Source organism: Phalacrocorax carbo, chromosome 4 (assembly GCF_963921805.1).
Source record: "Phalacrocorax carbo chromosome 4, bPhaCar2.1, whole genome shotgun sequence".
NCBI classification, from domain to species: Eukaryota; Metazoa; Chordata; class Aves; order Suliformes; family Phalacrocoracidae; genus Phalacrocorax; species Phalacrocorax carbo.
The window spans coordinates 171,181-199,006 of record NC_087516.1 but is presented as its reverse complement, the minus strand read 5'-3'; the positions used below and the strand labels follow the sequence as shown (position 1 = coordinate 199,006).

The window sequence follows — 27,826 nt, the reverse complement described above, 5'->3', positions numbered from 1 at the left end:
ATTTGATCTGACAATGAAGCGCCTCTTCTGTTGCTGCTCTCTTTGCAGAACGTGATTTACCATGGCGCAGGGGACAAGCCGACGAGCGAGTACCGCTCTGTGGTCTACTACCAGCAGCGGCACCAGCGGTGGATGGAGACGGTGAAGGTCTGTAGCAGCCTCGGGGTGCAGGGACTGAGGTGGGACTGGGGCTGCGAACCCCGAGGCTGCGTCCTTTGCTCTTCCTGCGCAGCAGGACCGAGCTGCTGGAGGGGACTCCTCATCAGGGATGGATTTTCAGGGGGCAAAGTCCCCGGCTCCCTAGCGTGGGGAGGACAGGAGATGCTGCTGGTGTCACGGCCCGACCCCTGGATGGAGACTCAGGGCGATCTGCCTAGGGAGGCGATGCCTACGGCCCCTGCCGACGAGCAGTGCTGAGGCAGGGGCTCTGGGCGTGCTGCATTGCTGGCGGTGCTCCTGCATTGCTCCCACCTCTCCCGATGGGCTCATGGGCTACAACACCGGCCCTGCTCAGACACCCGTGTCTCCAGTTCAGCCTCATTAACTGAAAGGAAAGCATGTGGTTTAGTGTTCAAGCAAGTGACGGTTCAGCACAACCTTTGCCCAAGCACAGGGGGTCTTGGCCAGCAGAGACACGTTCTCTCTCTCAGATTGCTGTTCCCATTGAAGATGTCCACAAGACCCACCTCAGATTCACCTTCCGGCATCGCTCCTCCAGCGACTGTAAGTAGCCTCAGCTAACGTTCCCAGCAAGGGCTGTGATGGAGGTGGGCAGCCTGCAGCTCAGGGGTGCAGGAACAGGAGGGCCCCGTGAGCGGCCGTCGTCTCGCACTGTGCAGGGGTGTATCAGGGATGCGGGATTCACAGGGAGGAAGGAGGCCGTCCCCCCCGTTCTGCTCTGTACCTGCTGCCCGTGGTGAGGCAGCAGCCCTCTGGGAAACCGCTGCCGCTTGCAGGCAGCCGCTCCCTGGGCGCCTGTGCTCGGCTCTCCGGAGCGCCCGCGCCGCATGCTGTGGCTTTGGGCTGCAGCAGGGCCGTGGGCTGCAGCGTGCGGCCGGTAGGATGGGCTGCTCCTGGAGCAGGGGTGCTGCGGTCAGTGCCTTCGCACGGCCGAAAGCCGTACGTGCTGAGACATGGTGCGGCCCTTCCCCAGGGCCACCGCGGAGACCTGCAGCTGAGGCTGCTGCGCAGCAGTCTGATCCTGTGCGAGCCAAGCCCTGCCCCAAGCCCTGCCTGCCCCAAGCCGGTCTTGATCCCACAGAGGCGGCTCTCTGATGGCTGCCTGCCCGGGCAGCACACGCGGGTGCCCGGCGGCTCCTCTGGCCATGCATCGGCTTGTCACTGCCATCGCTCCCCTCTCTCCCCCTCCGAGGTTCCCAAAGGGCTGCAGCAGCTGCTTCTCCCGAGCACCCCGGGGTCTCGCTGCGCGTGGGCACAGCCCGCAGGCTCCAGGAAAAGAAACGCAATTTCCCTGGCAGCCCCCTCCCCGACCCCCTCCGCTGCCGGAGGAGCCCTGGCTGTGCCGCCCTTTCCCTGCCCGCACGGAGTGTCCTCGGGCTCCTCCTGAGCCGCTTCACCTTCCCCCGTGTTTGTCTCTCCCAGCCAAAGACAAAAGCGAGCGGATTTTCTCCATGGCCTTCGTGAAGCTGATGCGACCGGACGGCACCACGCTGCGTGACGGGGAGCACGACCTCGTTCTGTACAAGGTACAGGGGGGCCAGGAAACCCCCCCCAGAGACGGCAGCTCTCCTGGTGCGTGAGGCTGGGGTCCCGGTCCCTGCCGGAGCTGCTGCGCTGGTGGCACGTATCCAAAGACCCCCGGAGGGTTTCCAGTCCCTCCCTCCCGTCCTTTCTGTCCTTGGCGGTGGGGGCTCCTGCCGCACACCCTGCACATGGCGTCTCTAATCTCCACGCTGCTCCTCTGCGAATGACAAGTTTTGTTTAGGAAATGGTAGCTTAAATTTATCTGACTTTGGAGCGAATGTCCCCATGACAACATTTGCTGCACTTTGCCTGATTTCACCACCATTTGTCTGCCTAGAATTGCTTGGGCTTTCTTATGAGAGAGCAGAGAGAGAATGTGAGGAGGGAAAATTCACTGTTCTTTTGGAAAAAATGCACTCAGCTCTGACACTGGAGCATGAAAGACCGCATGGACACAGTGCCTTGGTGTCCCCCTCTCCCAGGCTGGGCTGGCCGTGGCCAGGGGACCGGGCGGTGGGAGCTGGTCCCGCTGCAAGGGCGAGCTCAGGACTCTTGCTCTGTGTGTTCCTCACCGGCGGTGGAGCTCCAGCCTCCTCAGGAGGTGACCTTCCCACCTCAGCCCCTTGCCTGCTCTGGTATTTAACTGAAGTTTTCTCTGATTTTGCCTGCTGTTCCTGGCGATGTGACCACAGTTACTCGAAGTAGACCCGTCTCCCTTCCCAAGCCCTCTGGGACGAGCCGATCTGTCTCCCGCCTGCTGTGGCAGCTGAGCAGCTGGCCTCAGCCAATGCTTCCCATGACCTGGGTGGGGGAGTTCCTCCTCCTCATCACCATGTTTGCCTCTTAGCACCCTGATGCTTCTCCTGCAGCTACGTAATGTCCTGGCAGCAGAGGCGCCCGAGCTGCCGCCAGCACACCGCTCTGCTCATCATCGTCCCCCCTGGGAGGACTGTGCTGTGGATCTGACGCCGTGTCACCCCCCTGTGCTCCTGCCCCGTGCTCGCCTGGCTGCCCGTCTGGCGACGGGGGCAGAGCGGCGATTTTCCTCCCCAGCAGCTCCTGTGCATTTGAAATCGTTACCATGTCCCTCCTCCCTTTTATTTTTGGGACAAAAATGCGGGCCATGGCAGCAGAGCTGCAGACGCGGTCCCTGGCTCTCCGGGGGACTGTCCCCTCGGCAGCCGGCACGGTGGCAGGAGCACCGAGCACCTTCAGGACCTGCCGGTGCCGGCTGAGGCAGCGAGATCAAAGCCTGCGCACCTCCCTTCTGGATGCATTTTCTCCTTAAAGGGTTGTTGCTGCCCTCGCTGAACCGTTGTGTTCACCAGCACCCTCCACCCCTCAGCAAGCAAAAGCCGGCGTGCTCTGCTTTGTCTTCTCCCCGGCTGACTCCTGCTCTTCCCGGCAAACACCGGGCCTTGATTCTGGGAGCCAGGAGCTATTTAATCTTTTGATCTTCGTTTGCCAGAGGAATGTGAATTATATGCTTTTAGATCCCCAGTCTTCTTGATCCCATGCTGGTTGAGAAACATCTGAAATTAAGCCAGTTTACCCTACGAGGGCTTAGCTGCCCTCGGAAGGAGTGCAGCGGCTCCTGCGAGTCAGCTGGCTGCCGTGGATGTGCCTGGTGGAGAGAAAAGCCAACAACAAATAATTTTGTGATCTTCATCTGGCCTTCAGCAGGAGGAATTTTATCGTGCAAGGTGGCAGGCAAGGAAGAATAAATGCCCCGTTGCCAAGCCATGAGCGAGGGCTGGTGAGCGCGGGGTGGCACCGCCATGGCCCATCGTCACGCGGCCGGCTGTCTGCGGACATCCACCATGCCCCAGCCAAGGAGCATGGAAAGATCGTTTAGAAAGTTCCCCAGGGAGTCCTCCTAGATGTAACGTCGTGCTAATTCTTCAATTTAAGATTAGGGGACACAAAGAAATAGGTTGTTTTGCCACCATGGAGAGGGACCCCGGCATGCCCACGCGGGCAGGACACATCCCATCGGGCTGATGACCCCGGCGGGACCACGCCGGCCGCCTGGTCGGTGTCCTGCTGCGTGGCCATGTCTGCAGCGGTGCTCAGGCACGCGTGTCGTTCCCGGCGTGCTGCCGCCTGGCCCCAGGCTCCTCCGTGTCACTGGCCTCCCCCCGTGCTTGTCCTCCTGCCAGTTCTTGCGTCTTCCCTGAGTGGCACTGGCTGGGGTTTGGTGTCTCCCGGTCGGTTGTCCCAGCTGAGCACAGGTCCCTGCGGAGCCCCGCAGGGAGCAGCTTTGTTGGGCGCTGTGTTGAAATTAATGTCGAGCGAGCCTGCTGCGCTGCCTGCACGGGGCTCTGCCCCGCGGGTGGTGATTCCCCTGGGCCAGCTCCCGCATCCCAGCGACTCCCATGAGCCAGAGGGTACCAGAGGATGCTGTTAGGTGGGAGCCATCGTCACCTGTGCGCGGCTCCTCCTTGCCCTGCCCCAATCTGCACAGCAAAGTCCCCCACAGGGGACTTGACGCGGGGTCAAAACGGAGCCCAGGGGCCAGCGCCGTCTCATGGGGCTCGCACGGGGCTGCGCTGCCTGGTGCGAGCCGCGCTCTGCCTTGCAGGGTGACAGCAGGAAGCTGGAGGACGCCAGCGCGTACCTGACCCTGCCCTCCATGAGGAACTTCTCCGAGCCGAAGCTCCTCTCTGGCTCCTCTTTCCGCATGAGCGGGGGCACGTCGGGCTTAACCGTGTCAGCCCGGGACAGCTTCCAAATCTCGACGCTCGTCTGCTCCACGAAGCTGACCCAGAACGGTGAGTCCTGGCCCTCTGTGGGGGTGGTGGTGGGGCTGTGCCCCCACCCCGCTGGTGCGTTTCCATCCGCTGACCGCTCTTCTCCCAGCTGGCGGCTCTGCGGCTGCTGTCTGCCCGCACGGGCTGGCCGCTGTGGGACGTTGGTGCCGCTGTGGGACGTTGGTGCCGCTGTGGGACGTTGGTGCCACTCTGGGACACGGTGCCGCTGTGGGATGTTGGTGCCACTCTGGGACACGGTGCCGCTGTGGGACGTTGGTGCCACTCTGGGACACGGTGCCGCTGTGGGACGTTGGTGCCGCTGTGGGACGTTGGTGCCGCTGTGGGACACGGTGCCGCTGTGGGACGTTGGTGCCGCTGTGGGACGTTGGTGCCGCTGTGGGACACGGTGCCGCTGTGGGACGTTGGTGCCGCTGTGGGACGTTGGTGCCACTCTGGGACACGGTGCCGCTGTGGGACGTTGGTGCCGCTGTGGGACACGGTGCCGCTGTGGGACGTTGGTGCCGCTGTGGGACACGGTGCCGCTGTGGGACGTTGGTGCCGCTGTGGGACATGGTGCCGCTGTGGGACGTTGGTGCCACTCTGGGACACGGTGCCGCTGTGGGACGTGGTGCCGCTGTGGGACGTTGGTGCCACTCTGGGACACGGTGCCGCTGTGGCAGCACCGGGAGGCCATGCGGGGAGGGGGAACGGCTGGGCTCTGCCCACCAGAGCAGAGACAGTTGTCCTCAGGCCAGGGAATGGGACCTGCCCTGCCCTCCTTCCTAAACCTGTGCAGTAAATACAGCTTGTGCCCATCTGTCCCGGGGCCTGCCTGGGTGATTCATGGCCCCGTGTGAGAAGGCGAGGGCTGGGGGGCTGTGGAGGGCCCTGGGGCAGCCCGGCTGCTGCTCACACTGGGGTGCCGTGCTGGCACCGGTCCCTGGCACGGTGCAGCCGGACCGGGGCTCACTCCTGTCACAGGCAGCACTGGGACGGCGTGCTGGAAATGCCGGGGGAGCAGGAATGATGAGCGCTGAATTAGCGTTTTGACGTAGTCAGGGCTGCCAAGGCTAGGGACGATAGCTGTGGGATGTAACTCATAGTTTCTCATTTATTTCTCTTATTTGTTAAGGTTGTCTTTTGGCTTATCTCTCTCCTGAGCCCTCCTGAGGTAGCAGCATGTTAGTTTTCCAAGGCAGGGGGATGAGAACAAACAATAACAGGCTCCAGGAGTTTCCAGGTGCTCTCCCACCTTGGGGGTGCGGAGCCGCTGCCAGTGGCTGTGCGTAGTTAGCAGTTTCTTGGCTGGTGCAAACCCTTGCAGATGGTAATTAATCTGCTCTTGCCCCCGGGAGAGTGAGCCGCTGCCTTCGATCTGGGAGCTGGAGCGAGCTGCTGGGCGTTGCTGTTGGGGGCTCCGTGACCTTCCTTGGGCCTTCCAAAATCAGGGTGGGAATTGGGACTTCTTGTTTTTAAACCCTGTCCTGTGTTCGATGGCCTGGGCTTCCAGCCCTGGGGTGCTTTGCGCAGTTCGTTGCAGGGCAGCCAGGAGCGTATGTGCCACCTCAGCACAGGCACATCTGCATTTGTAGGTGGGATTTTGCCTTGTTTTGGGAGGTGGCAGAACAAAGAGGTGTCGGCAGTTTGAGTTATCAAACATCTTCCCGTGCCCCTCTGAAGCAAGCGGGGAGAGCGGGGCTGGCTGCGAGCAGCCAGGCACCGGCCCTGCGGGAAGGGGGGTCCGACTGCCCTCGCAGGCACCCAGCTCAGGGGACGTGCCTCTGCCACCGCGGGGACATGCAGCCCGGCCGCCTGCCAGGTGTAACCGCGCTGTGCCGCGTGGCAGCGCCGGTGCTCGGGCCGTGCCGCTCGGGGTGATGCCTCCAGCTGCCTGGAGGGTTAAATGCTGCACGGGAGCACCGGCATCCAGCGGGCTCCGTGGAGGAGGCGAGCGGCAGGGGTGCTCGGACGGGGCCAGAGCGTGCGGGAAAGCCGGGCTCCCTCCCGGCCAGCAGCGCCGCCGCCGCAAGGCCAACAGGTGGGAACGCTTCGTCCTGCTTTTGCTGAACTGCAGTGACGCAGCTGGGGAAACCGCAGTCCTGGCGTGGGGCTCGGGGGCCGCAGCCTCACGGCTCGGGGGGCACAGCGCGCGGTTACTCATCGCTGCCGCGCTGACGGGGTCTGGGGCTGCTGTGCTTCCGTGCAGGAGGGGCCCAGGGCCATCGCTGTTCACTTAATCCCCTTCCTGCAGCACAGTTGCAGCTTCTACAGTAGCAACCATCCATTTAGTCGAGTTTTATGCTTTTACGGTACTGAAGTCGGGAAGCTTTCCGTGCAGTCGTACAGGGAGTCGGAGGTCGGCGGGGTCCCAGCGGCTCCTGGCAGCGCTGTGCTGACCACCAGCGGGTGCGGTGCCCAGGCTGCGCTCTGCGTGTGCCGTGGCTGCTCCCGGGATGGGCGCCGGCAGGTCCGCACGCGGCCCCGTGCACGTCTGACCAGCAGCCGCCAGCTCTGCTCGGCGCAGGAGAGGGGCCGCGGGCGGGAGCATGGGGTGGGCGTCTGGGGTGGGCGCCGGGGAGCTGCAAGGGGCATGGGGGCCCTCGCCTGGTCCCAGCCCCGGCATGGTCCGTCCAGTGGGGTCCAGGAGTCAGGGGAGGATAGGGACCCACGGCCCCGCTGCCCAAGGGCACTCCTCCGAAAGGTTCGTGGGGAAGCTGCAGCTCCAGGGCTGAGTTTTGGGTCTTGGGTTCTCTCCCGTGGGAGAGAGGGAGAGGGAGGCAGCGCCTCCCTGCACAGTGACACGACGGAGCGGCGGCAGCTCAGGCGTGACGGGTGCTCACCCTGTGCTTCCCCCGGCATGGAGCAAGCGGCACCGTGTCCCCCCCGGATGGGCCCTCCCCCGCCGGATGGCCTGGACAGCGAGGGTGGGCTGGGGGAGCCTGGGGGGCCGGTGACGTTTGTGTCTGGCTGCACGTGAAGCTGTGCTGACTCTCCCCTTCCTCCCACCCAGTTAACCTGCTGGGGCTGCTGAAGTGGCGCTCCAAGCCCAGCCTCCTCTCCGGGAACCTCCAAAAGCTGATGAACGTGGACGGAGGAGAGGTCATCAAGGTATAGCCGTGACCTTTCCCCACACCATGCCGGGATCTTCCTCCCACCTACTCCCTTCTCTGCCCTGTGCTTACATCTCCAGCCGCGTCTCCCGAGGCGGGCAGAGGGATGTGAAAGCTCCCTGGGGCAGCAGTGTGGGCACCAGGCGTTTGCTGGCACCCCGGCCGGGCATGCCAAGAGCAGCTGCCGGAGCAGGGGGCCTGGGGCTGGACTGGGTGCACTGGGAGCATCCTGCATGGCCTCAGTGCCTCTTCCCTGGGGAGAGATGCTGCCTCTGCCTGCGGCGATTGCCCCGTCAGTCCCGGGAACCCCGCTGGGGCAAGCAGGCGGCCGGAGGGACAGGCCGGGCTGTGGAGTCGTGTCCTGGCAAAGGGCTGGATGCCCCAGGCTGAGAAAGGTTAAGGATGGGCACAGGAGCTCTGTGCCCAGGCAAGTGGTTCCTGCACTCAGAAGTGGGTCCAGGATGACTCTGGGAGTTAATGCTCGAGTCCTCACAGTCCTCTTGTCTCCCCCAGTTCCTCCAGGACACGTTGGATGCCTTGTTCTCCATCATGATGGAGAATTCGGACACGGATGTCTATGACACACTTGTCTTTGATGCCCTGGTAAGCAAGATCTGCTTCCCTGCGAGCGCTGAACATGGGTCTGACCCCACTGACCAGTGCAGGTGCCCAGGATGGGCTGAGGTCAGACTGGGGCAGGTTTGAGATGGGGCTTGCTGATCTGACCGGACAAGCCGTGCTCAAAGCTGTGCAGCACCTCCAGCTCCTCTGCGGTGCCACGGGTTGGTAGAGCCCAGCTGACCCAGCACAGGGCAGGGCTGTGGCTCTGCAGGGGCACTGTCCCTCCAGGGGACAATCCCAGCAATATTCCAAGGTGTTTCTCCTACACTGAGCCAAGAGTGACCCCAGCGATGAGATAGGGGAGGGTTGGGGTGGCTCGCGTGGGACACCCGTGGTTGGTGATGGTGAGAGCTCCGTGCAAACGGGCTGTGAAGAGTCCTGCAGCTGCTGGGCTCGGGGCTTATTTTGGGCTTTCCGTGTCTTGGAGGTCCGCCCGTCCTGGCAGGCTGGGCGGGTGCGCCGGGGGCTCAGGCAGCCCTAGCAGCCCCCTTGAGGGGTCAATGCCACTCTGGCTGTGGGGCTGCGGGCACCCGGCTGTCCCCGGGCACCCTGCTGCCTGCACTGAGCCGTGCCCACTGCCCACTCCCCCCAGGTTTTCATCGTGGGTCTGGTGGCTGACAGGAAGTTCCAGCATTTCAACGCCGTCCTGGAGGCCTACATCCGCCAGCACTTCAGTGCCACGCTCGCCTACAAGTGCGTGCCCGGCAGCCGCGGCATGGGGCGGGCCGGGGCCGGGGCCGGGCGAGCGCCCGGCGGGCAGAGTGGCACGGCTCAGCAGCTGCCCCGAAGGCTGCTCGGCTGTGGCCAGGAAGCCTGCTGAGCCTCGGCCGCGCGCGTCCCCGTCCTGCAGGAAGCTGATCTCGGTGCTGACGCAGTATGTGGACCACGCCAGCCGGGGGGAGCCCTGCGAGTCGCTCATGCGCACCTTCAAGGCCTTGGAGTATGTCTTCAAGTTCATCGTCCGCTCCCGACACCTCTTCGCCCAGTAAGTACCCACGGTTGCTTCCACTGGTCCGGGTGCCGCACCCTGCCGGGCTGCTGCACCAGCGCTGTGTGCCGGTAGCACTGCTGAAGTGTCGCCCCTGGGGATGGGGTCTGTGGGAGGGAGGAAAGGAAAGGTCCCACGGGGGTTCCTGTGCCCCGGGAGCGGTGTCGGTGCTGACCCCTGGCCCCGGGGATGCAGCACTGGCACCTCGACCTATCTGACGCTGATGCTGGCTGCTCGGTCGGATGCGGCACCCAGGGGTGGCACCCACGGCTCCCGGCGCGCTGCGGACGTGCTGCTGTGCTGGCTGGTCCCCAGCCGGGCTCTTCTGCACCACCACGCTTCCTCTCCTTGTGGTTTCCGGCAGTTTTCTGCTGCACACTGTCCTCCGGTTGCTGCTGGAGCAGTCGTGGTCTGGCACGGGCAGCGGGCAGCGCCGTCCATCTCGGGGCAGGAGAGCTCCTGCAGTGCGAGGAGCCGCGGCAGGACAGGTGTCCTTGCACAAGCTGCTCTCTGCCTGAGAGCAAGCAGAGCCTGAGAGCTCTCGGCCTCGGTGGTGAGGCAGCACTCCTGCGTTAGCAAGAAGCAAGCCTGTGGTTTGCTGTCCGTCAGGCTGATTGCTGCCGGTTCCTCCTGCGCGCGTGCTGATCAAGAGCCTCGGTGCGAGGTGCTGGTGAGATCGGCGTTGGTGCTGCAGGCACGGGTTTCCCACGAGCCCTGGCTGCCGTCAGCCGGTGTGGAGCCCACAGTCCCTCCCGGCCATGCCGGTGGCTTTGCTCCACCTCTGCGCGGTCAGGCCCTGCCCCGGCTCCCGCTGCCACGTGCCGTGGCGTCGGGAAATGCCCAGCTCCTTGGCGTATGGCTAACCCAAACGCCACGTGAACGAGGCCAGAGGGACCTGCGGCGACCCCCTGCCCCAGGCAGGGCTGGCTCTGCCCGAGCCGCCCCCGACAGGTCGGTTTTTCCAACGTGCTCTTAAAAACCTCCCATGATGGAGATGGCAAGGCTTCCCTGGGCAGCCTGCTCCCCCGTGTAGCCGGCACTGCGGCTGGACAGGATTTCGTGCGTCCAGCCTCGCTCTTCCCGCTCATTCCTGGAGACCTTCTGCCTGCCCGGCCCGTGCTGCTCAGGGGCTTTTTCCTTGGAGAGGAAAGCGTTGCGGTTGCCCTCAGGGAGGCTGGTGCTGCAGCCGCCCCCGCCCCCCGCCTCTCGGCGGCTTCCGCGCCACGCGCGGCACCTCCGGCTGCGCCGACGGCGTTACCCGCGAGCCGCCCCGCGCCCCGACGCTGCCGGCAGCGCGTGCGCAAGGAGGTGGGTGCGCTGACCGTGGTTCGGGCAGCGGGGGCTGTGCAAGGACCGCTCCAGCACGGCGTTGACAAGGACACAAGTCTGGCCGCAGGGGGTTTGTATGGAGCCCCTTCTACCTCTGCAGCTCCAGCGGCACGCGCAGCTCGCAGGCCTTGTCCTGGGCTGCTCTCATGCTTCAGCTGCTCACGGGGCTTTCGAATAATTTCCAATGCAAAGGTGTGTTTGGTGTTGGGGGGTCCCTCACACTGCAACAACACCAGAGTTCGTACGGTGCCCGTCCCAGAGCCTGGTGAAGGGGTGCCTGGGGCAGCCCCCGCCCCCTCGAGCATTCCTGGCTCAGTGGCTCATCACCCCGCTTAGCACAAGCTTTAAAGGGGGTTGTGGGAAAGAAAGATAGACTTTTTACCAGGGCCTGTAGTGACGGGACAAGGGATTACAGTTTTAAACTGAAGGAGGGTTGAGGTAGATTGGACATAAGGAAGAAATTCCGTGCTGTGAGGGTGCTGAGACACAGGAACAGGTTGCCCAGGGAAGGAACAAGTGATGGGACGAGAGGAACCGGCCCCAAGCTGCGTCAGGGGAGGTTTAGGTTGGGTATTGGGAAAAATGCCTTCCCTGCCAGAGCGGTCAGGCGCTGGCACAGGCTGCCCCGAGAGGTGGGGGAGTCACCGTCCCTGGGGGGGTTCAAACACTGTGCAGACGTGGCACTTCAGAGCATGGTTTAGGAGGCCTGGGGGTGTTGGGCTGATGGTTGGACTTTGATGATCTTAGAGGTCTTTTCCAACCTTAATGATTCCATGATTCTATGAAAGTCCCCCCAGGTACCTCCAGAGTCCTCCCAGGACCTGGTTTCATTTGGTCCCTGTGGACACGAGGTTCCTGTCCTAGTCAGTGTGATGGGACAAACAAGCCACCCCCGGGCAGGCATGTGTGAGCCCGGCCAAGCTGCTGAGCTCAAATGCAAAGCTGAAAGCACCAACCCATCGGTGTTACCAGAAAAAGCAAGTTATGTTCCTCTTTCATTCCAAGTACAGGGCACCGAAAGCTGAAGCGTCCCAAGGGAGAGGTGGGAGGCGAGGGCCTTCCACATGCAGCATTGCCAGGCTGTGCTGGGAAAGCAGCAGGGTTGCCCGTGCTCTGGGGTCACGGTTCAGGCGGTCAGCGTCTTCCAGGGAGTGGAGCGAGAGCCCAGGGTCTGCCTCCTCCACCTGGACTCTCAAGCAGCGTGCAGCGGTGCCAGGGCGGGTGTCAGCGTCCCCGTCGGTGCTCTGTGCCCCGCTCGCAGTGTTGGGTTCCCGGCATCCCCAGTGACTCTCAGACCTCGCTTTGCCCCCACTTTGCCTTCGGCGCCTTGCTTTGCTGCCGGCCAGCGTTCCCCGTGTCGCTCACGCGGCGGAGCGCCGGCTCTGCCGGTGCGCGAGTGGCTGCAAGCCCTGTCTGTGCTTCCTCATCGCCCTCGCCTGCCAGCCCTGCCCAGGGTCTCCTTCATGGCCGGGCGCCTGCGCCGGGGCTCTGGGGTGCTCCAGCATTAGACCCAGGTACCTACCTCCTCGTCATATATGAAAATACAGAGCAAATTCCTCAGCTTATAGAACTTCTGGCAGAGAAAATTAATTATATGGAGCATTTGCAAACAACCCTGTGAATTAGTTAGCACTGGAATGAAGACATCCCTGAAGACATGTAGTGGTTTTGTTCATTTTCCCTTTATCTTAGTGATCTTAACAGTGCAATAACATGGACTCCTCAGATCTTCTAAATACTTTAAACGGTGCTACAATTTGTACACAGTCTATAATTTAAAAAAAATTAGATTGTAATTATAATAAGTTACTGCAGATTGCTGTATCTATTTGTTATGTGCTGATGCTGGAACCAGCCGAGCAGCTCAAGAAGCGCGTACAAGAATCCCAGGTTGCTGCGCGGACGATCGAAGCAGGGCCGGGCCAGTGTGGGGCTGGAGGTTCATGGCACGAGCCCCTTCGGCAGCTCCGTGGCCTTTGCGTGGGGAAGGGGCTCCCTGGTTCCCCCCCGCCTCGGGCAGGAGCTGTGGGAGCTGGTGGGCTGTGAAGGGGCCGATCCAGGCGCCGGCCGCGGGAGCTGTGTCTCCAGTCACCTTCCCCTTCGGCACGCCGTGCTCTCTGCTGGGGCATGTGGGGGCTGGCGGAGCCCCCCAGAGCGCCCCGCATCCCTCCCGATGTCGGGGAGCTCTCCTGTCCCCCGCCCCAGCCGTGGTAACCCCGACCCCCCTTGGAGCCCCCCGGCACCTGCGTGGCTCCGTCGCCTCGGGGAGGGGACCGGGGGAGCGGGGGCTTTGGTGGCATGGTGACATGGCCTCCCACTCGCGGCTTCCTCCCTGCCAGTTCCTCTGGCTGCTTCTGCTTTTTGGCTGCCACCGAGGGGGGCGAAGTTTTCCTGAAAGTGCTTGTCATCACCCCGGGGCTCAGCCCGTGCGGGGTCGGCTCTCCTGCCGGCACGGGGGAGCTGGGTCGCTTGCTCTCGCCAGCATCCCTCCACAGCTCCCCATCTTGCAGCCCCCTCGCCCAGCCCCCCTTTAGAAGCACCCACAGGCTCCACCACGGCCCCAGTCGTCCCCCCTCCTGCCCCGGGGCAGCCCAGCACCCCTGCAAGGGCCGGCCCCTTACCTCCCCTCCCTATAGCCAGGCACTTGTGCAGCTGGGGACCCCACAGCTGCTGAGCGTCCCTGCTGCCCCCCTCCCGCAGGGGCTTTGCTGGTGTCCCTGGGGTCCCCAAAGGCGTCGCAGCTGCTGGGCTCCAGCGTCGGCTGCCTGGAGGCTCCTGTGGAGGAGCCCCGGGGGTTCGCAGGGTCCCTTCCCGAGAGCCACGCTGACCCTTCCCAAGTAAATTACATTCAGCACGGTTTTTATTGGAGTCCGCACTAATTTGCTCAGTGAGCTGGGGGATGAATAATTTTTCCTGCCACTTTGCTGTCGGTGCTTGCGGGAGCTGGGCTGTGTGCCAGAGCCCGAAGCTGCAGCATCCGAGGCACCCAAGAGGCACTGGGCTCGGGGACTGGGCTCCACCTGCCAGCTTTCCTGATGAAATCCTCCAAACCAATAGGTCAGCGATAAATTAAAGACGGTGGTGACCCACGTCTGCTGCAGCAGTGCAAATCTTGGCTTAATGGAGCTGCATGCTCTGACTGCTTTATACTGCTCTGGTTTAAGTCATTGCACACGTAAAGGTTCAGAAATCAGTGTTGACGATGTGTCTTACAAGTATTAAAATAGTGTCTTGCATTCGTGCATGTCCTCTTTAAGATCAAAATACAGAACTTTGTAGGCAAGAGTTTAAGGTGAGCTTGAAAATCCATGTCAGTTGGTGTTGGGTAGATGCATTAAAAACAGGGACTGTGAAAAGTCCAACAAATCTCTAATAAATGATGATCGTTGCATGGTATCGTTGCTGTGAGAGTAAAAGCTTTCCTTTGCTTATGTTAACCTATACAGACTTCTTTAAATTTCCTGGCCTCCGGTGGGGTTTTGGGCCAGGGGATGGGACCGCGGGGGCGGGGGGCTGCTGGGGGCTCCCACTGTTTAGTAACTTTTAACACAGGGGATGAGAGGGAGGGACCTTTCTTGAGTTAGTCTAAGCTTTGCTTTGACTTGGAAGTCAGTGAAGGGCTGTAAACCAGCCGCTGCATTTGTCTGAGCACATCTGAGACGCCTCGGGCACATCGACAGGCTTGTTACCGCTGCCAAACCTGCGAAGCTTCCTATGTTCCCTTGGGCTCGTTTACCAGGTACGGAAGATCAATTTGAAAGGAGAGCTATCCAACAGTAATTATATAACAACGAAGTTATTACAAAAACTACACTCAACAAAAATAGCTGTTCAGCAAAAACCGGCAGATCCTGTTTGCTCTGCTGTGTGTGCGCGCAATTAGAAACCAAAACCCCATTAAGAAGCAAACGAGCTCTGCTCGCGGTCGGTGCGTGGGGGTCAGCTCGGCCTGGAAGACACGTCTGTCTCTGCGGCCGTGGGGCGGTCAGCGGTTTATCCCTCGCTTCCCCCGTCTGTACCTGCGAACCGTTCCTCCGCGGGGCTCACGGCTTCGCTCCCCGCGTCAGAGGGCGAGGTCCGTCGGCTCAGACACGACCCGTTTGTCACGACGAGTTACTACGGTGACTTTATTCTTAGGATTGCGCGTTTGATTAGCAGCTTCGAAACTTTCTCGCGGTTTCGCACGTCTCATGGCTGAAATTCCCCGCGTGTTCGGTTTGTTCTGCGACTGGTCGCACTGGTCGTGTTCAGGGTGGAGGCGCAGGAGGTTTCCTCCTCGGGTGGGAAGATACTAATGCCCTTCAGTGTACAAAATCATGTAAAAGAGTCTATTAAAAAAAACAAAAGAGTAAATATATGAGTACTTACAAGTAGTGTCTATAAATACTGTAAGAGAGCAGGTAGCAGTCTTTAATATGGGTAATTCTGCACATCTGAAGCGTTGCTTCTGGCTGGCCCCGGGGCCGGGCAGTGGCTGTGCCAGGGCAGTGGCCGAGCCGGGGCTCGCTGCTAGACCCAGCTGTGGAACACGGTCACCGAGGAGCAGGTGACACCCACAGCCCCGGGGGAAGGTGCGTGGTGCGGTGGCGGTGTGGTGACTCTGGCTGTTGCAGGCTCTACGAGGGGAAGGAGACGGCTGAGTTCCAGCACTCGCTGCAGCAGTTCTTCCTCTCCCTGAACCAGCTGATGAAGTCCCCGCTGGAGGGTCCCACGCTGCTCTCCCAGGTACGGCGGGGGGTGGTGCTGCGGGGCGGCTCAGCTCCGGTGCGTGGCGGGGTGGACGGTGCCGCGGCGGGGGTGACACCACTGTGCCTGTGCAGGGGCGACACCAGCTGTCCTGCGCGCAGACCTCCCCATGCACGGGGTGTCAAAGGGAGCTGCCACCCTGCACAGTGCCTCGCTCCCCCCGGGGACCCCCACCCGTGCCCCGGGGCAAAGCCCCAGACCGCAGCACCCTGCCTTGTGCTGCTGCCGGGGGCCACGGCGTGGGAAAATGCTCTCCTGGCCTGGCATGTGCCGCTGCCTGGAGAAGAGGGTCTCGGGAGGGCTCCTGGGGCTTGTCCCCGTCCCGGAGCTGGCCCGGCCCCGCTCCCTGCACCCCAGGACCAGGCTGGCATGGGGAGGCCAGGGGGAGCAGAACCGGTGCCCTTGGCACTGTGGGTCCCCGTGGGCATGGCTGCATCCTTTACCGGCAGCCGGTGTCGAGGCCCTCCGGCCGCCAGTGCGACGGTGCTGGTGCTGGGAGCTGGACGCGAACGCGACGGGGCCACTTAGCGAGAGGAGGCAGGAGCCGGGGCCGGGGCCAGGCCCGAGTCGGTCTCGCTTTGGGGCCGCACTCTGCACCTGTGGCCCCCCAGCTGGAGAGAGGCACCGCAGAGTGCAGGTGGGGACCTCACCTGCAGGCTGGGATGTGCCGTGCCCCAGGACGGCTGGCAGCTGCTGCTCTTGTGTTGGATGATTTCACGGCATTCTCAGATAACCCCTTATAAACTAAGTTTAAGAAAAGTGGTTTGAAGACTAACACGACAGCTATCCTTATGGAGAGGAGGAGGGCTGTCCCTGCTTATACCCTCTCCCATCTAAACACTGGTCGTTATTCTGATTTCCACCTCAATGCCGTTGCTCTAGAGACTCCGCGCTCTGGTAACCCGACGCACTGCAGCGTTACCGGCTGCCGCACGGTCACCTGGGCGGTTTCTGCACCACTCGGCACCTTGTTCGGGTCTGCAGAAAATAATTCTCGCAAATGCATCCAGAGTGGAGAGGCCGCTGTCCAGGGCAGCGGGGAAAGGTCTGCTCGTGCATCACCAGAAAAGGCATCCCTGCAGCTACCCCGTGGCTAAGATCAGGAATAGCAGTGGAAATGGCAAATAGGCACAGACAGTGCGGCAGGGTCGGCCGTGCGGCGCAGGAGGTGCGTCAGGAGGAGGCAGAGGAGCAGATGAAGCCCACGACTGGGATCCAGCCGTGCCGGGTGTCCAGGCGTGGGGAAACACGCGTGTGCTTCGCCCCGAGCCCCTGAGGCTGCCGTTACCTCGACTGGGCTGGTGTCGGGGCTGGGGCAGTCCGGGTGGGTCCCTGCCACTGGCCAGCAGCGGCCGCTCACCTCAGCGGGACGATTTTCCCCGTGCAGCACTGTAGCGGCTCCTCTGGTGCAATCGAGGCGCTGTGGGTATGCGCAACAGCCAAACGTCGTTAAAAAGCAGACTGGAAAATGGTATTTCCTCGTGTACTGTTGCACTGCTGTGGCTTTGGGGCAGGATCCCTTAGTTCGGGGTGAGGATTCCGTGGGAGCCGCCCTCTGCCCGGAGCAGCGGGTAGGAAGCTGGGGATGGGGCTCGGAAATTTGCCCGCTGCCGCTGCCAGGTTTGCTGAGCCTGACCGTGCTTTCTCCTGGAAACGGCCGGATTCTGCGGTGGGATCCCAACCGCTGAGCGGGAGCTTTCCCTGTGAAAACAGCTTCTCTGGTTGCTGTTACTTTGTTAGAGAGAGCAGGAGGGGTTGAAGCTCTCTGGCAGATCTGTGGTGTTCTCTTTAGGGGACCTGTCCCCCTTAGAAGCCCCCCAGGCTCTTCCTTGGGGATCGCTGGGGTGTTGAGCAGGTCTAGGTGCTGGGGCCACAGTCTGTGGTGGGCTTTGGTGTTGCGCAGTAGCAGGACGCAGTCCAAAAAGTCCCCCTGCTCCCATCTCTTCTGCGTGGGAGCACCTGGACACACGGGTCTCGTCACCAGGTCGCTGGCTGGGTGGTGGCTCCTTGGAGGGTGGCAGAAAGGGGAGCTCGTTGCAGCAGAGCGTGGCGGCATCGGGTTCGTTGCTCATTGACTTCCCTCAGGTCACTTTTGGTCATTGCCTCCCAACTTTAAAGTTGCCGAGGTCGTCGATGGAGCTTGTGTTTGGTATTTCTGAGTGTGGCTTTGTGCTCAGCTGTGCTGTGGCGCATGGTGTCAACTCGCCCTGGGCATGGTGTCAGCTGGGTCTCCTCCTTGCAGTCACCCGCCCCCCCCGGAGCTCGTCGCCAGCTCTGCAGGCGTTACAGTGACGGAGTTTCTCCCATGCCACTGACAAAGTGTTTCTTTGGGGGGAGAGAGTGCCCAGGTGAAATTATTCTGTGTGGAAGTGAAAATCAGAAAATTGTCTTAAAAGCGAGAAATCCCTTAACTTTAAAAGCATGGTAGTGGGCTCTGAGCTGACCGATGTGCAGGCGGGTGAGACCTGCGTCTGTAACGGATAGTGCTCTGGCCACGTCAGCTCCGTGCCTGGCGCTGATCAGGAACACTCACCCAAAGTCAGGAGTTATCAGGAAGGGACTTAAGAAAATGGAAAACGTCCTTTGCCACCGCGTAAGTCCCTGTGGTGCATCTGTGTCTGGTGCCCACGCTTCAGAGCGTGCGGTCGAGCTGGAAAAGCCCCAGCGAAGGGTGACCAGGTGTATGGGGCAGCTTTCAGGTGGGATCTCCTACCTGGCCAGACCAGACCCCTCCATGGAAAAGAGATGAGCAAGGAGCTGGGACAGGGAGCTGCAGATTCGTCTCCGACCCGGGGAGGGAGGGGGGAGATGGAAGTGGTTGCTCAAGGTCTCTCCTGACTGGGGAAGGAGGAAGCATCTCGTGAAGCAGGCAAAGTGCTCGCTCATCTACTGTATGATGAAGCTCTTGAGCCCCTTGTGATGGTCTGTGTCTGCTCCTCAGAGCAGGCTGTGGATGCTGAAAGTTTGTATAAGTTTGCAAACAGCTGCACTGATCTGTGGAAGAAAAAGCCACCCAGGATTATTTAAATATAACGGCATTTCTGACTCAAGAGGCTGTGACCTTGGGAAGCAGCACTGCAGGCTTGTGAGCAAGCAAGGTCCCATCCTCTTCCCCTGTGAGCCTCAGACCAAGTGCCCAGCCTCGTGCTGCCTGGCTCCCAGTGCCTCTGCCTGGCCTCGCCATTGCTGCCCCGTCCGGAGGGTCCTGTGGCTTCCCTGGTGTCCTGACCCACGGTCGCCCTGGCCACAGTTCTCGTGCTGCGTCCTGCACTCGTTCCTGCCGGACCCCAGCCACTGCATCTTGCTATACCCAGCCCTGATGGTGTCCCCTTGAACACCCTGAGCAGGTGCTCCAAGGAGAGAACTCTTTTTCTCTTGTTCTCTAAGTCTCTAAGACTTTGTAGCTGCTTTGCAGAGCTTGCAGACACCCTGCTTCTCTAGCTCCCATCTAGCAGCTGAAGGTGATCCCAAAAGATCTGTTAGTGGCTGACGTAGGCTTTGCAGCTTCATCCTGTTCTGCCTACTCTTTTAGTTAAAGCTGCAATTATCTGATCAGCCCAAGGCAGAGCTGATAATAGCTCGTTAGCTGCAACGCTCCTGCAAAGGCCACCTCTCTTGTGGACAGAGCCAGTCCTCTGTTGCACTACTTCAGGCTGGGAGGTTTTGTCCTATTTTGACTACTCGGAGCCACGGAGAGGAGGCTGAGCCTCTTCTAGCTCTCCTTACTGGTGTCAGCCAGGCTGGGGCCCAGGGACAAACCCACGGCGTGGTCCTAGCCAGAGAGCAGGAGCAGCTCTTCAGCCAAGCGCCTCCAGCATACCCAGCACACACTGTGACCTGGAGGGTGCCCCTGACGTGAAGGACATGGAAGGCTCCCTGCTCCCTGCGCGCAGCTGCCTTGCACATCTCCACCCGGGAGACGGGGCTTCTGCTGCCACCGCTCGCTGCCGTAGCCAGAGGGCCCTTGAGAAGGGCTTCACGCATCCTGCTGCTTCCCTCCTGGAGCCCTGGTTTTCTCTGCGCCCAAAGAAGTTGAGTTCCGCGGTGGGACTGGGGTACAGACTTCAGCACTTAGGGCTCACGCAGCTGCCAAGGCGCTGAGCACGGTGGGGCTTCGGGGGACCCACACTGGGTCCCGTGCCCGGAGGCAGCCCGCACAGGCACGCAGCAACAGCAGGTCACCGCTTGCGGTGGGCGCGTGTTGCCCCTTGTTCAAGCCCCGAGAAGGACAACCTGCTCCCCTCGGCTTTCCTCGGTCTAGGTCCGGCTTACCTGCAGCTCAGCAGGGCGGAGCGGAGGGGACGGCTCCAGCCCGCTGCCGCCTCTTTGAGTATTTGGGTTTGCGTTTGCATTTCACAGCCCGGGTCAGGGGCTGCATTGTCCTGGGGGGCTGCTCACGGGTGTCTGTGGTTGGGGCTTCGCTGAGGTTGCTCTGACTCTTCGCCTGCGGCCGCTGGCACGTGGGCGGGTGTCTGCAGGACGCCCTGCCACCGGCGCTGCGCAGAGGTGCCGGTCGCTGCTGCGCGCACCAGAGGCAGCCCCCGCCCCGGGCCGGTGACCGCTGGGCTCCCTGACGGCCATCTCCCCGCCTGCTCCCACCGGACCCGCCGGGTGGGTGCCGGCGGCCCACCTTCCAGCTCCACCGGCGCTGCCAGAGCATCACCAGTGACGGCGTGGACAGGGCAGCCGGTTCGAGCAGACATTGCTGTTCTGCAGCTGGGGAGAGATCGGACACAACGCGTATGTGGTGGCCAGGCTGACGCACTCTTGCCATGACAAACCCGTAAGAGGGGGCTCATCCTCGAGGCATTTTCAGTTCTGCAAGGCCAGACAGTTGCCTCAGCAGTTACAATAAAAGCCAGAACCAGTTTCTGGAAGAGACGTCCTGAGACGTAGGTGCCGATGTTTAAGAAGTCTTGTAACACTGGAAAAATCCTTGAGGAATGGGGAAAAGTCTGTATTAGCTCATTTTTTAAAAAGTGAATCAGATGACCTTGCTAAATGTAGACCAAGAGGCTGACCATGGACTCTGGCTCAGCCATGGAGGGGATGCAATTGAGTCAGAGTTAAAGGGTGGCAGTATAATTAAAGTTAATCAGTCCAGCTTTAGTAAGCATGGAGTTTAATAAAAAAAAATATCAAATTTGGCTGTTACTTTTTTGAAGTGGCTAAGATAACTGACATAATAGGCGAGACTAACAACTGTTTGACTCGATAGAGCTTTCTGATTTAAAATTAGCATTGTGTAAGTTTATTAAAATGACTACTTCTAATCTCTTAATATATATCTTCTCAGTTCTAAAAAAAGTCATTGCAAGTGGAGAACGCTGTGCTGGGATGGGCATGTTTCTGGGTCCCCGGTAATCGGCTCTCTGCTCAGGCACCCCTGCGGAGCAGCAGCTGGGAGCAGAGCCGGGAGCTGGCGGCTCGGCGAGAGGATGCCCCTTCGCCGGGGGGCGAGGACGGTGGGCTGGTGGCTGTGGGGCAGCTTTAACGAGAGCGGGTGCTGGCTCAGCACCCACGCCCTGGGGGGAGGCAGGAGGAGCCGGGGGTCCCCCCCCTGCCATGCGGCATCTGTCTGTCCATCCGTGGCGAAGCAGGGCTGGTGCAGGCAGCTCTTGTCTCTTTGCAGGGAGCAGCCCTGAAGTACCTGCCTTCCATCCTCGAGGACGTGTTTGGGATCTTTGACTCCTCTGTGCTGGGGTAGGGTCCCCGTCATCCCTGTCACTTCCAGCCCTGCTCTGCGGCACGCTCAGCGCCTGCCGCAGCCACCTCTGCCCCCGCCCCCGTCCCTGCGACCCCCCGTCGCGGCGCTGCTGGCAGGGACGTACACTGATGCCGTTCAGCCGAGGGCGAGGGCAGGTGGAGGGGCCTGGCTTTCCTGATGCCTGGGAATTGCCTCCTTATCTCCCTCCTAGTGCAAAACCAGGGGATGATTTTGCTCAATTTTAGCAGTGGCCTGTGCTTCAGGCAGGGGCTGAGCCTGGAAGCCCTCAGTCCCAGCCGGGTCTATTTCGGAAATTCAGGCAGGGTTTTTAAGCTGGGTGTCTCCGGCAGCCGCCTGCGGTGGGCACGGGCTGCCTTGCAGCTTTGTGCGGTGGGACCGTGCTGCCCTGCACCTCCCTGCACCTCCCTGCCCCCACCGAGCCGCTCCCCCCGCGCAGCAGCCCGCCCCCGACCGAGACTCGGGGGCAGCTGTTGCCCGACACCCTGCATTTGCCTTCGGCAGAAGGGAAGGGGCTGCAGGTGTTTGGGACTGCAAAACAAGCAGGGCTCTTGCAAGCCCCGTATTTAACACTTGTTAAATCCTGTCTCCTGGATGGCAGGGCCTTGCTGCAGGACTTCATTGGGAACCTGCTGCCCCAGCGCCTGCTGAAGCAGAAGCTGCAGTCCCTGACAGACATCGTCAACAGCAAGATCTTCCAGTCCTACGGTGAGAAGGGACGCCGGGGGTCCTGGCGGCACTGCTGTGCTGAGCGCTCTGGGAGCGTCGCTGGGGACGAGTCCCTGCCGCAGGGACCCCTCCTCTGCCCCTGAGGCAGCACCCGTGCCCAGGGCGGCTCTGCAGAGGAAGGCAGTTCCCTGGGGCTCGTGCGGGAGCCGTGCCTTGCCCAGCCCCTCTCTGGGGTGCAGCTGGTGCTGTCGGAGGGATCCTCTCCTGCCGTCTGAAATGCTGCCAGGCTGCGGAGGGAAATTCGGCTTAGCTGAGCCAATATGCAGTCAGTGTGATGATGGTTTATGAGCGGTGTTGGGGGCTTGCTGTCGGACTGGAAGGACGTACCGAGAAGGATTCTCCAGGTCTGCCCTGGCTCTGATGCTGTTTGGTATTCTTAGGAGTAATCTAGATGATGGAAAAAAAAGAGTAGACATAGTAAATTTTGTCCTGCAAGGCAGAAGCAACTGGAGACACAGTGGAGGACAGACTCCGGGTTTAAAATAATATCAATAAGTTGGAGAAAAAGTTTTGAAAGATATAGACCATATTCAAGTTAGAAACTGTCATATGAAAACAATCACTGAGCAAGCAGGGGACGGAGCCCCAGGCGGTGGCAGTGCCGCCAGAGGGGTTTGGGGCCGGGGGAGCAGAGGGGCTCGGCGATGCAGCCCTCACGGGGGGAGCATCCCTCGGACATGCAAGTGCCCGGCACCCTGCTCGGCGTCAGCGAGGGCTCGGCTGGCCTTACTTCCAGGTGCAGTTTTGGGTGGCACAAGAAACTTGTGGTTAAACTGGAGAAAGTCCCCAAGAAAGCAGTGAGAGAAGCAGAGCTTAGAAGACAGGGTGAGGAGGAAACGACTGAGGGGCTCGGGGCAGGAAAGGGCACGGGGGAGTCGTGATGAGCTTCCAAATATCCACACGGCATCTTCAAAGAGAAGGGGAGTGGGCTGCCTTGGGGAGCTGGGCCGGAGGCTCTGGGCTTCAGCGCAGCGGGGAGGCCCGGGGGAGCAGGGGAGCAGCTCAGCCGCAGGCAGCAGGAACCGTCTGTGTCTCTGCCCATGGAGACTTTGAGAGTTGGCAACGTGAGCTTGCCCATCAAGTGCGAGCGGCTGGTCACCTCCTGCCGCCTGTTCCAGCTCTGCTCTGAGCCGCCGCGATCCTGCGAGCGCGCCCCGCTTCCCGGCGCGGGCCCTTCCCCGCATCCCTCCCCGCGCCCCGGGAGGCGGTACGACACCGCTCCGGCACCCCACAGTCGCACACAGTCGTGCCAGCAAGGAAACAGCAGGGAAACGTTTTCCCCCACTTCCCTTCCCCTTGGCCCCACTCTGGTGGTGCCATCGCAGCGACAAGCAGCAACGTGGAGCCGTCAGCGCAGCGTGGTGTCGCAAATGCCAGCCCTGGGCAGAGCAGCGCGGTTACATGTAATAGGAAGAGCACAAGGTTTTCACATATTCAGCGCTAGAGACTCTAGTTTATCGAGATGGTGTCCAGTTCAAAATGCCTCCATCTGTTTAGTTAAATCATAAGCACCTTTAACAGAGCAGAGAAGCAGAACAGAGCCTGTTGGCGGAAGCTGAAGCAGGAGGGGTTCAGATGAGGCTTTTCTATTTTAGTTTTGTTTATTTTATCAGACATAAACGAAACCAAACAGGGTGCAATGAATTATCCATGTTGGAGCCTTCTCATGAGGATTTAATGTTTTTCCAAAACCCCCGCTCCATCCGAGGAAGAAGTTGACAGCTCCGCGCGTGTGCGTCGCAGCCCAGCCCAGGCATCGTGCTGGCCCTGTCCGCCCCGCTGGTCCCCTTCCCGCCTGGCCCTCTCCTGCGCCGGGGCGGTGCCGGCATGCCCACCAGCCCCGTGCCTCCCTGTCCACCCCAACAGAGTGCCGGGAGCTGCTGCTGCAGACGGCGGTGCCCATCCTGCAGGAGCTGATCGAGAAAGGGGAGGAGGAAGATGCCTGTATTGAGCTGCTCAGCAACATCCTGGAGGTGCTGTACAAGGCCCAGAAGGTAAATCCTGTCTTCTTTGCTGCCTCCTTTTTGCTCTCCAGTAACTGCGTTGGAAATGACCTGACTAAACTCATTGGAGTAGGGCTAAGCACAAATTACTGGCCACAATACGGTTGGGACTGACAGTGGTCCATCCAAAGTCAAAGGGGACTGTTGGTGCCCACCATCCCAGTGTGAACCGGCCCAAGCTCCGGTTAAAAACCTTTTGATTTCCACCTCAGCTGGCCTCCGTCGAGTCCCCGTCAGTCCCCATAAGTGGGGGAGAGGCCTGCAAGCCCAGGGACAGCCCTGACCTGAGGGCAAGGCGGTGCATCGCCGCGGTGCTCTCGCCGTCCCTGCCCTGCAGGCCCAGCACAGGGCAGCCGGTCTGCGATTGCCTGCTGGCCCCTGGGCAGCGTCGCAATCCAAAATTGGCAGTGGTGGCCCTAAACATGAGCCAGAGCCCCACGGCGCAGGAGTCCAGCCCCGCGTGCCGCAGCCGTGGCCAGGGCAGCGAGGAGCCCCGCGTACCCCTTTCCCCCGCGCTGCCTGCGGGAGCCTGCCTGCTGCCGCGGGCTACCGAAGCAAGAGGCACAGTAATAACCCGCCCAGCTGCAGCTCGGGGCTGAGCGGGCTCGGCATGTGGCTAGGCACGGTCCTGCTGCAGGTCCCGACTCGCCCAGGGCTGGCGCCCAGGGGGATGGGGCCATCCTTGCTGGGCACCGGCCCGACCTCCCGGGACGCTCTTTGTTGCAGAGAGCGGAGGAGCTGCAAGCGCAGCGTGGTGCAGGCGAGGGGCGGCACAAGGACCGTGGGGACGCGGAGCTGGTGAGTGCCTCTCTGGTGGGCTTGGGCTCTCGGCGGATGGCGGGAAGGAGCCATGCGCCCCTGCGCAGTCGGGAAGGGCTTATCTACATCTCGGTACGGTGACAAACCCTGCACAGTCACCTGGAGTCAACGCGTGGAGCTGGGCTGCTGGCAGGGATGCTGCGGTGATGGGGTCAGGCCTGGGAGGTGCCCTGCAGGGCTGGGGGGCCGGGGGTCTGCGTGGCTCTAGGCATGCTCTGAGCCCCCAGCGCCTCATGTTGTGGAGGATAAAGTGTGGGCTTGCATCGCTGGAAGCACGTGCAAAAGACAGAGCACTACTGGTGAATGCCAGCAGCCCCGGCAGCGTGTCCTGGCTCTCCTTGTAGGCTCCTGCCCTGGCATCACGGGTGTTTGGGCTGAGTACATTGCGGTCCAAGGCGCAAGCCGAGCCCTCGCACAACTGCAGCGGCAGCTCCCTCCCTGGGTCACCCTTCTCCTCCTCTGTTCCCTGCGGCACAGAAACGCGGCACGCTGCGCTGTGTGGGACGCCGGGTCGCGTCGCTGTGGTGCCGGGCTGATGTGCCTGGTGGGGCCAGGCGTGTCCGTACCTCGGTCCGTCCCCCTTCCCCTGTGTTGCGTGGGTGCTGCCCTCCATCCCCCGCCTTTCTGCAGCTAGCAGCGGGCCATGTCCCTGTGCCACCAGGGAGCCCGTCTCTCCCCGCAAGCCCCAGTCCACCCACAGCGGGGCCGAGTGGCTGGAAGTCGCGTGGCAGCTGCCGGTGGTGGCCGTCCCTGCAACGTTTTGGGAAGGCGCAGGGATCTGCTCTGCCTCTGCCCGATACTTCCTCCATTTCTGTCCTTTCTAGGCTGGTCTGTGCTTTGGGGTCCCTTTCTGGGACCCCTTGGGAAGTCCCAATGTCACACCTACAGCACAGTGGCTGGTGCTATAGAAGCTACATTTAGATGCATGCCACGACGTCCTGGGTGGGCCAGGTGGCTGTGTGAGCGTGGCTTTTTAATTCCTGTGGCACTGGGAAGCCCAGGCAATGGAAGGGAAAGCTTGGAAATTGTGGCTGAAACGTCTCGGTTTGGCCTTAACTTTTAAACCTAAAATAGCCTTTAAGGAGCAGACGGGATGCTCATGGGCGAGGATACATCTCTTGTTTCAGCCCCGTGTGAGCTGAAACCCGCCTCTGAGGTACTGACTGCGCTGGGGGGCAGCTCTGGCTAGTGCGGAGGCAGCCGTCCCCAGCGGGTGGCCGGCTTTGCCAGGGAGGCGTAGGAGGCTGGGCCGTGCAGGGACCCCGAGCCCGTATTTACACCGGGGTGCATCGCCTTGTCCAGCTGCAGCTCCAGCTGCTTGCCCTGGTGCTGCCAGCCCCCTGCGCGGTGATTAAACGAGCCGTTCTTGCTGTGCTGGAGTGGACAACACTTTATTTCAGTATTTTGTATAAATCAAAAATCTTTAGAGTCAGCTTGTGGTTTCCTGTCTCCTGAGGTGCCACGAGCCGGTCTGTCCTGGCAGTGCGCTCCCGCCTGGCCACTGCCGAGGACCAGAGCGGTCCGGCCCCACGGCTGAGGATGCTGGGTGCAGGGCTGGCCCGGTGACCGTGGTCCCCCACAGCTGGAGCTGCAGGGGTGCTGGGGCTCGTCTGACGGCCGCCACCTGCCGTGGCTGGAGCACAGCTGCTTCCTCCCTGCTCCAAGGGCACTACGGGGTGCTGCGGAAACCTGTGCCCTTGGTCCTGGCTCCCGCACCCTCTGCCAAGGATAACTGCAAGGGCTTTGCAATCTCTTTGCCTGCTTTGTTTGGGGAGCTGCAGTAATTGCAGTGGTGCAGGGGGTCCAATCACATGTGGCCTGGGAGGTGGTGTACCCCCAGCCCAGCCTGCCAGCACTGGGTGCCTGCAGGGGCTGGGGTGCGTGTACTGGCTCTGCGCTGTGGGGCCGATTCCCGTCCGCTGCGGTGATGGTGCTGTCACCTGTGTCCTCCCCGCCAGCACCACAGCAGGCACGCCAGCCACTCAGGCATGGCCGTGACACCTCTTGCCTTGCAGGTGAAAGTGAAGAAGCACATCCAGCTGATCCTGGAGCGGCTGCTGCACACTGTCAATCGGAGGGTGATCGTCCTGGACCGGGAGAACTCCCTGCGGGTGAGTACCGCCGCCGCCGCCTCCCACCGCGCTGGGCATCGGGGCCGCGCGCCTTCGGGTGACAGGGGAGATGCAAAAGGCGTTGCTGATTTAGGGGTCTGGGGCCAGGTGACCAGCGCTGCTCCTCGTCTCGCGCTGCAGCCTGGTACCGAGCTGGGGCTGGATGCGCAGGTATTAAACACAGCAGGATACATGAGGAAGGCCAAGAGGGAGGGGGAGCCGTGCCAGGAGCAGGTCTGAGCAGAGGGTGCGCTGGGAGGAGGAGGCAGGGTGTTTGTGATGCAGGAAGCCCATTTGGGAAGCAGATGAGGGGCTGTGCTCTCCAGTGACTGGACCCGGTGAGCTGACACAATTTTGCATCCCGAGAACACGTGGGGGGAATGTGCTGGGACACCCACCTCTCGTGGGAGGGGTGGTCAGGTCAGAGCGCTGCTCAGCCACAGCTTCGGGCAGAGCAGCTGCGCCAGCTGCCGTGGTCTAATCATGAAAGGGGGGGAAACAGAGCTGCGGCCAGCATGGGTTCGTGGGACGTGGCGGCAGGCCCAGCACGCCCAGCCAGCGGCTCTGGGTTGCGAGGGTGGGCAGAGCCCAGGACAAGCGGCAGGGCCGTGCAGCCGTGCCGAAGCGCCGTGCTGTGGGGAAGCGCCGCGCCGTGCCACGCTGCGAGCCGTGCCCCAGGGGGTGTGGGCATCCGGGGTGGCAGCTCGGCCCTTTGCTTGAGCCTTCTTGGGATAAGCCTGCATGTTTGCCACGCTGTTCTTTGTTCTTGTTAATAAAGATCTAACTAGACCGAGGCAATAAAGCTGGCGGGCAGGACAAGAGTTTTATCCTGGCCCTGCCCATGCTCTCCGGTGCATAAGGCTTCCCTGGTCTGCAGGTGTCCCGGGTGCTGGGATTGCTCCCACCAATGTGCTGAGGCACCGGCATTGCTGCTCCCTGCCTGGTGACCCCTTCTTGTACCCCTGAGGGACAGGGGAGGTGCGAGGCCTCCCCTCCTGCCCCCGGCTCAGCCTGCCCTCCCCTGCCCGCTCGGCTGGCGCGGCCCTGGCAGTGCAGCCCCGCAGTGATGTCCCCCAACAGCAGCTCTGCCATCCTGGGGTGGCTTTACTGTCCGAGCTGATGGTGAGTGCAGTCCCCGGCCTGTGCCTGGGCACAAGTGGCCTCGTGGCCAGGCAGTGCCGCTTCGCCAGA

At 61.7% G+C, this 27,826-nt stretch overlaps 1 protein-coding gene across 1 annotated transcript in view; it reads left to right on the top strand.

The window, feature by feature from the left end:
* The window catches only part of LOC135312967 (dedicator of cytokinesis protein 2-like), an 80,595-nt gene that overhangs the window by 9,797 nt on the left and 42,972 nt on the right, over window positions 1-27,826 (top strand). Inside the window, exons 15-28 of the mRNA XM_064448690.1 lie at window positions 49-147; window positions 651-723; window positions 1,603-1,706; window positions 4,286-4,475; window positions 7,465-7,562; window positions 8,078-8,167; window positions 8,778-8,878; window positions 9,036-9,170; window positions 15,116-15,227; window positions 20,881-20,951; window positions 21,575-21,681; window positions 23,569-23,696; window positions 24,432-24,503; window positions 26,540-26,635. Coding sequence (XP_064304760.1) covers window positions 49-147; window positions 651-723; window positions 1,603-1,706; window positions 4,286-4,475; window positions 7,465-7,562; window positions 8,078-8,167; window positions 8,778-8,878; window positions 9,036-9,170; window positions 15,116-15,227; window positions 20,881-20,951; window positions 21,575-21,681; window positions 23,569-23,696; window positions 24,432-24,503; window positions 26,540-26,635 — 1,476 coding nt within the window. The remainder of the gene's footprint in view (window positions 1-48; window positions 148-650; window positions 724-1,602; window positions 1,707-4,285; window positions 4,476-7,464; window positions 7,563-8,077; window positions 8,168-8,777; window positions 8,879-9,035; window positions 9,171-15,115; window positions 15,228-20,880; window positions 20,952-21,574; window positions 21,682-23,568; window positions 23,697-24,431; window positions 24,504-26,539; window positions 26,636-27,826) is intronic.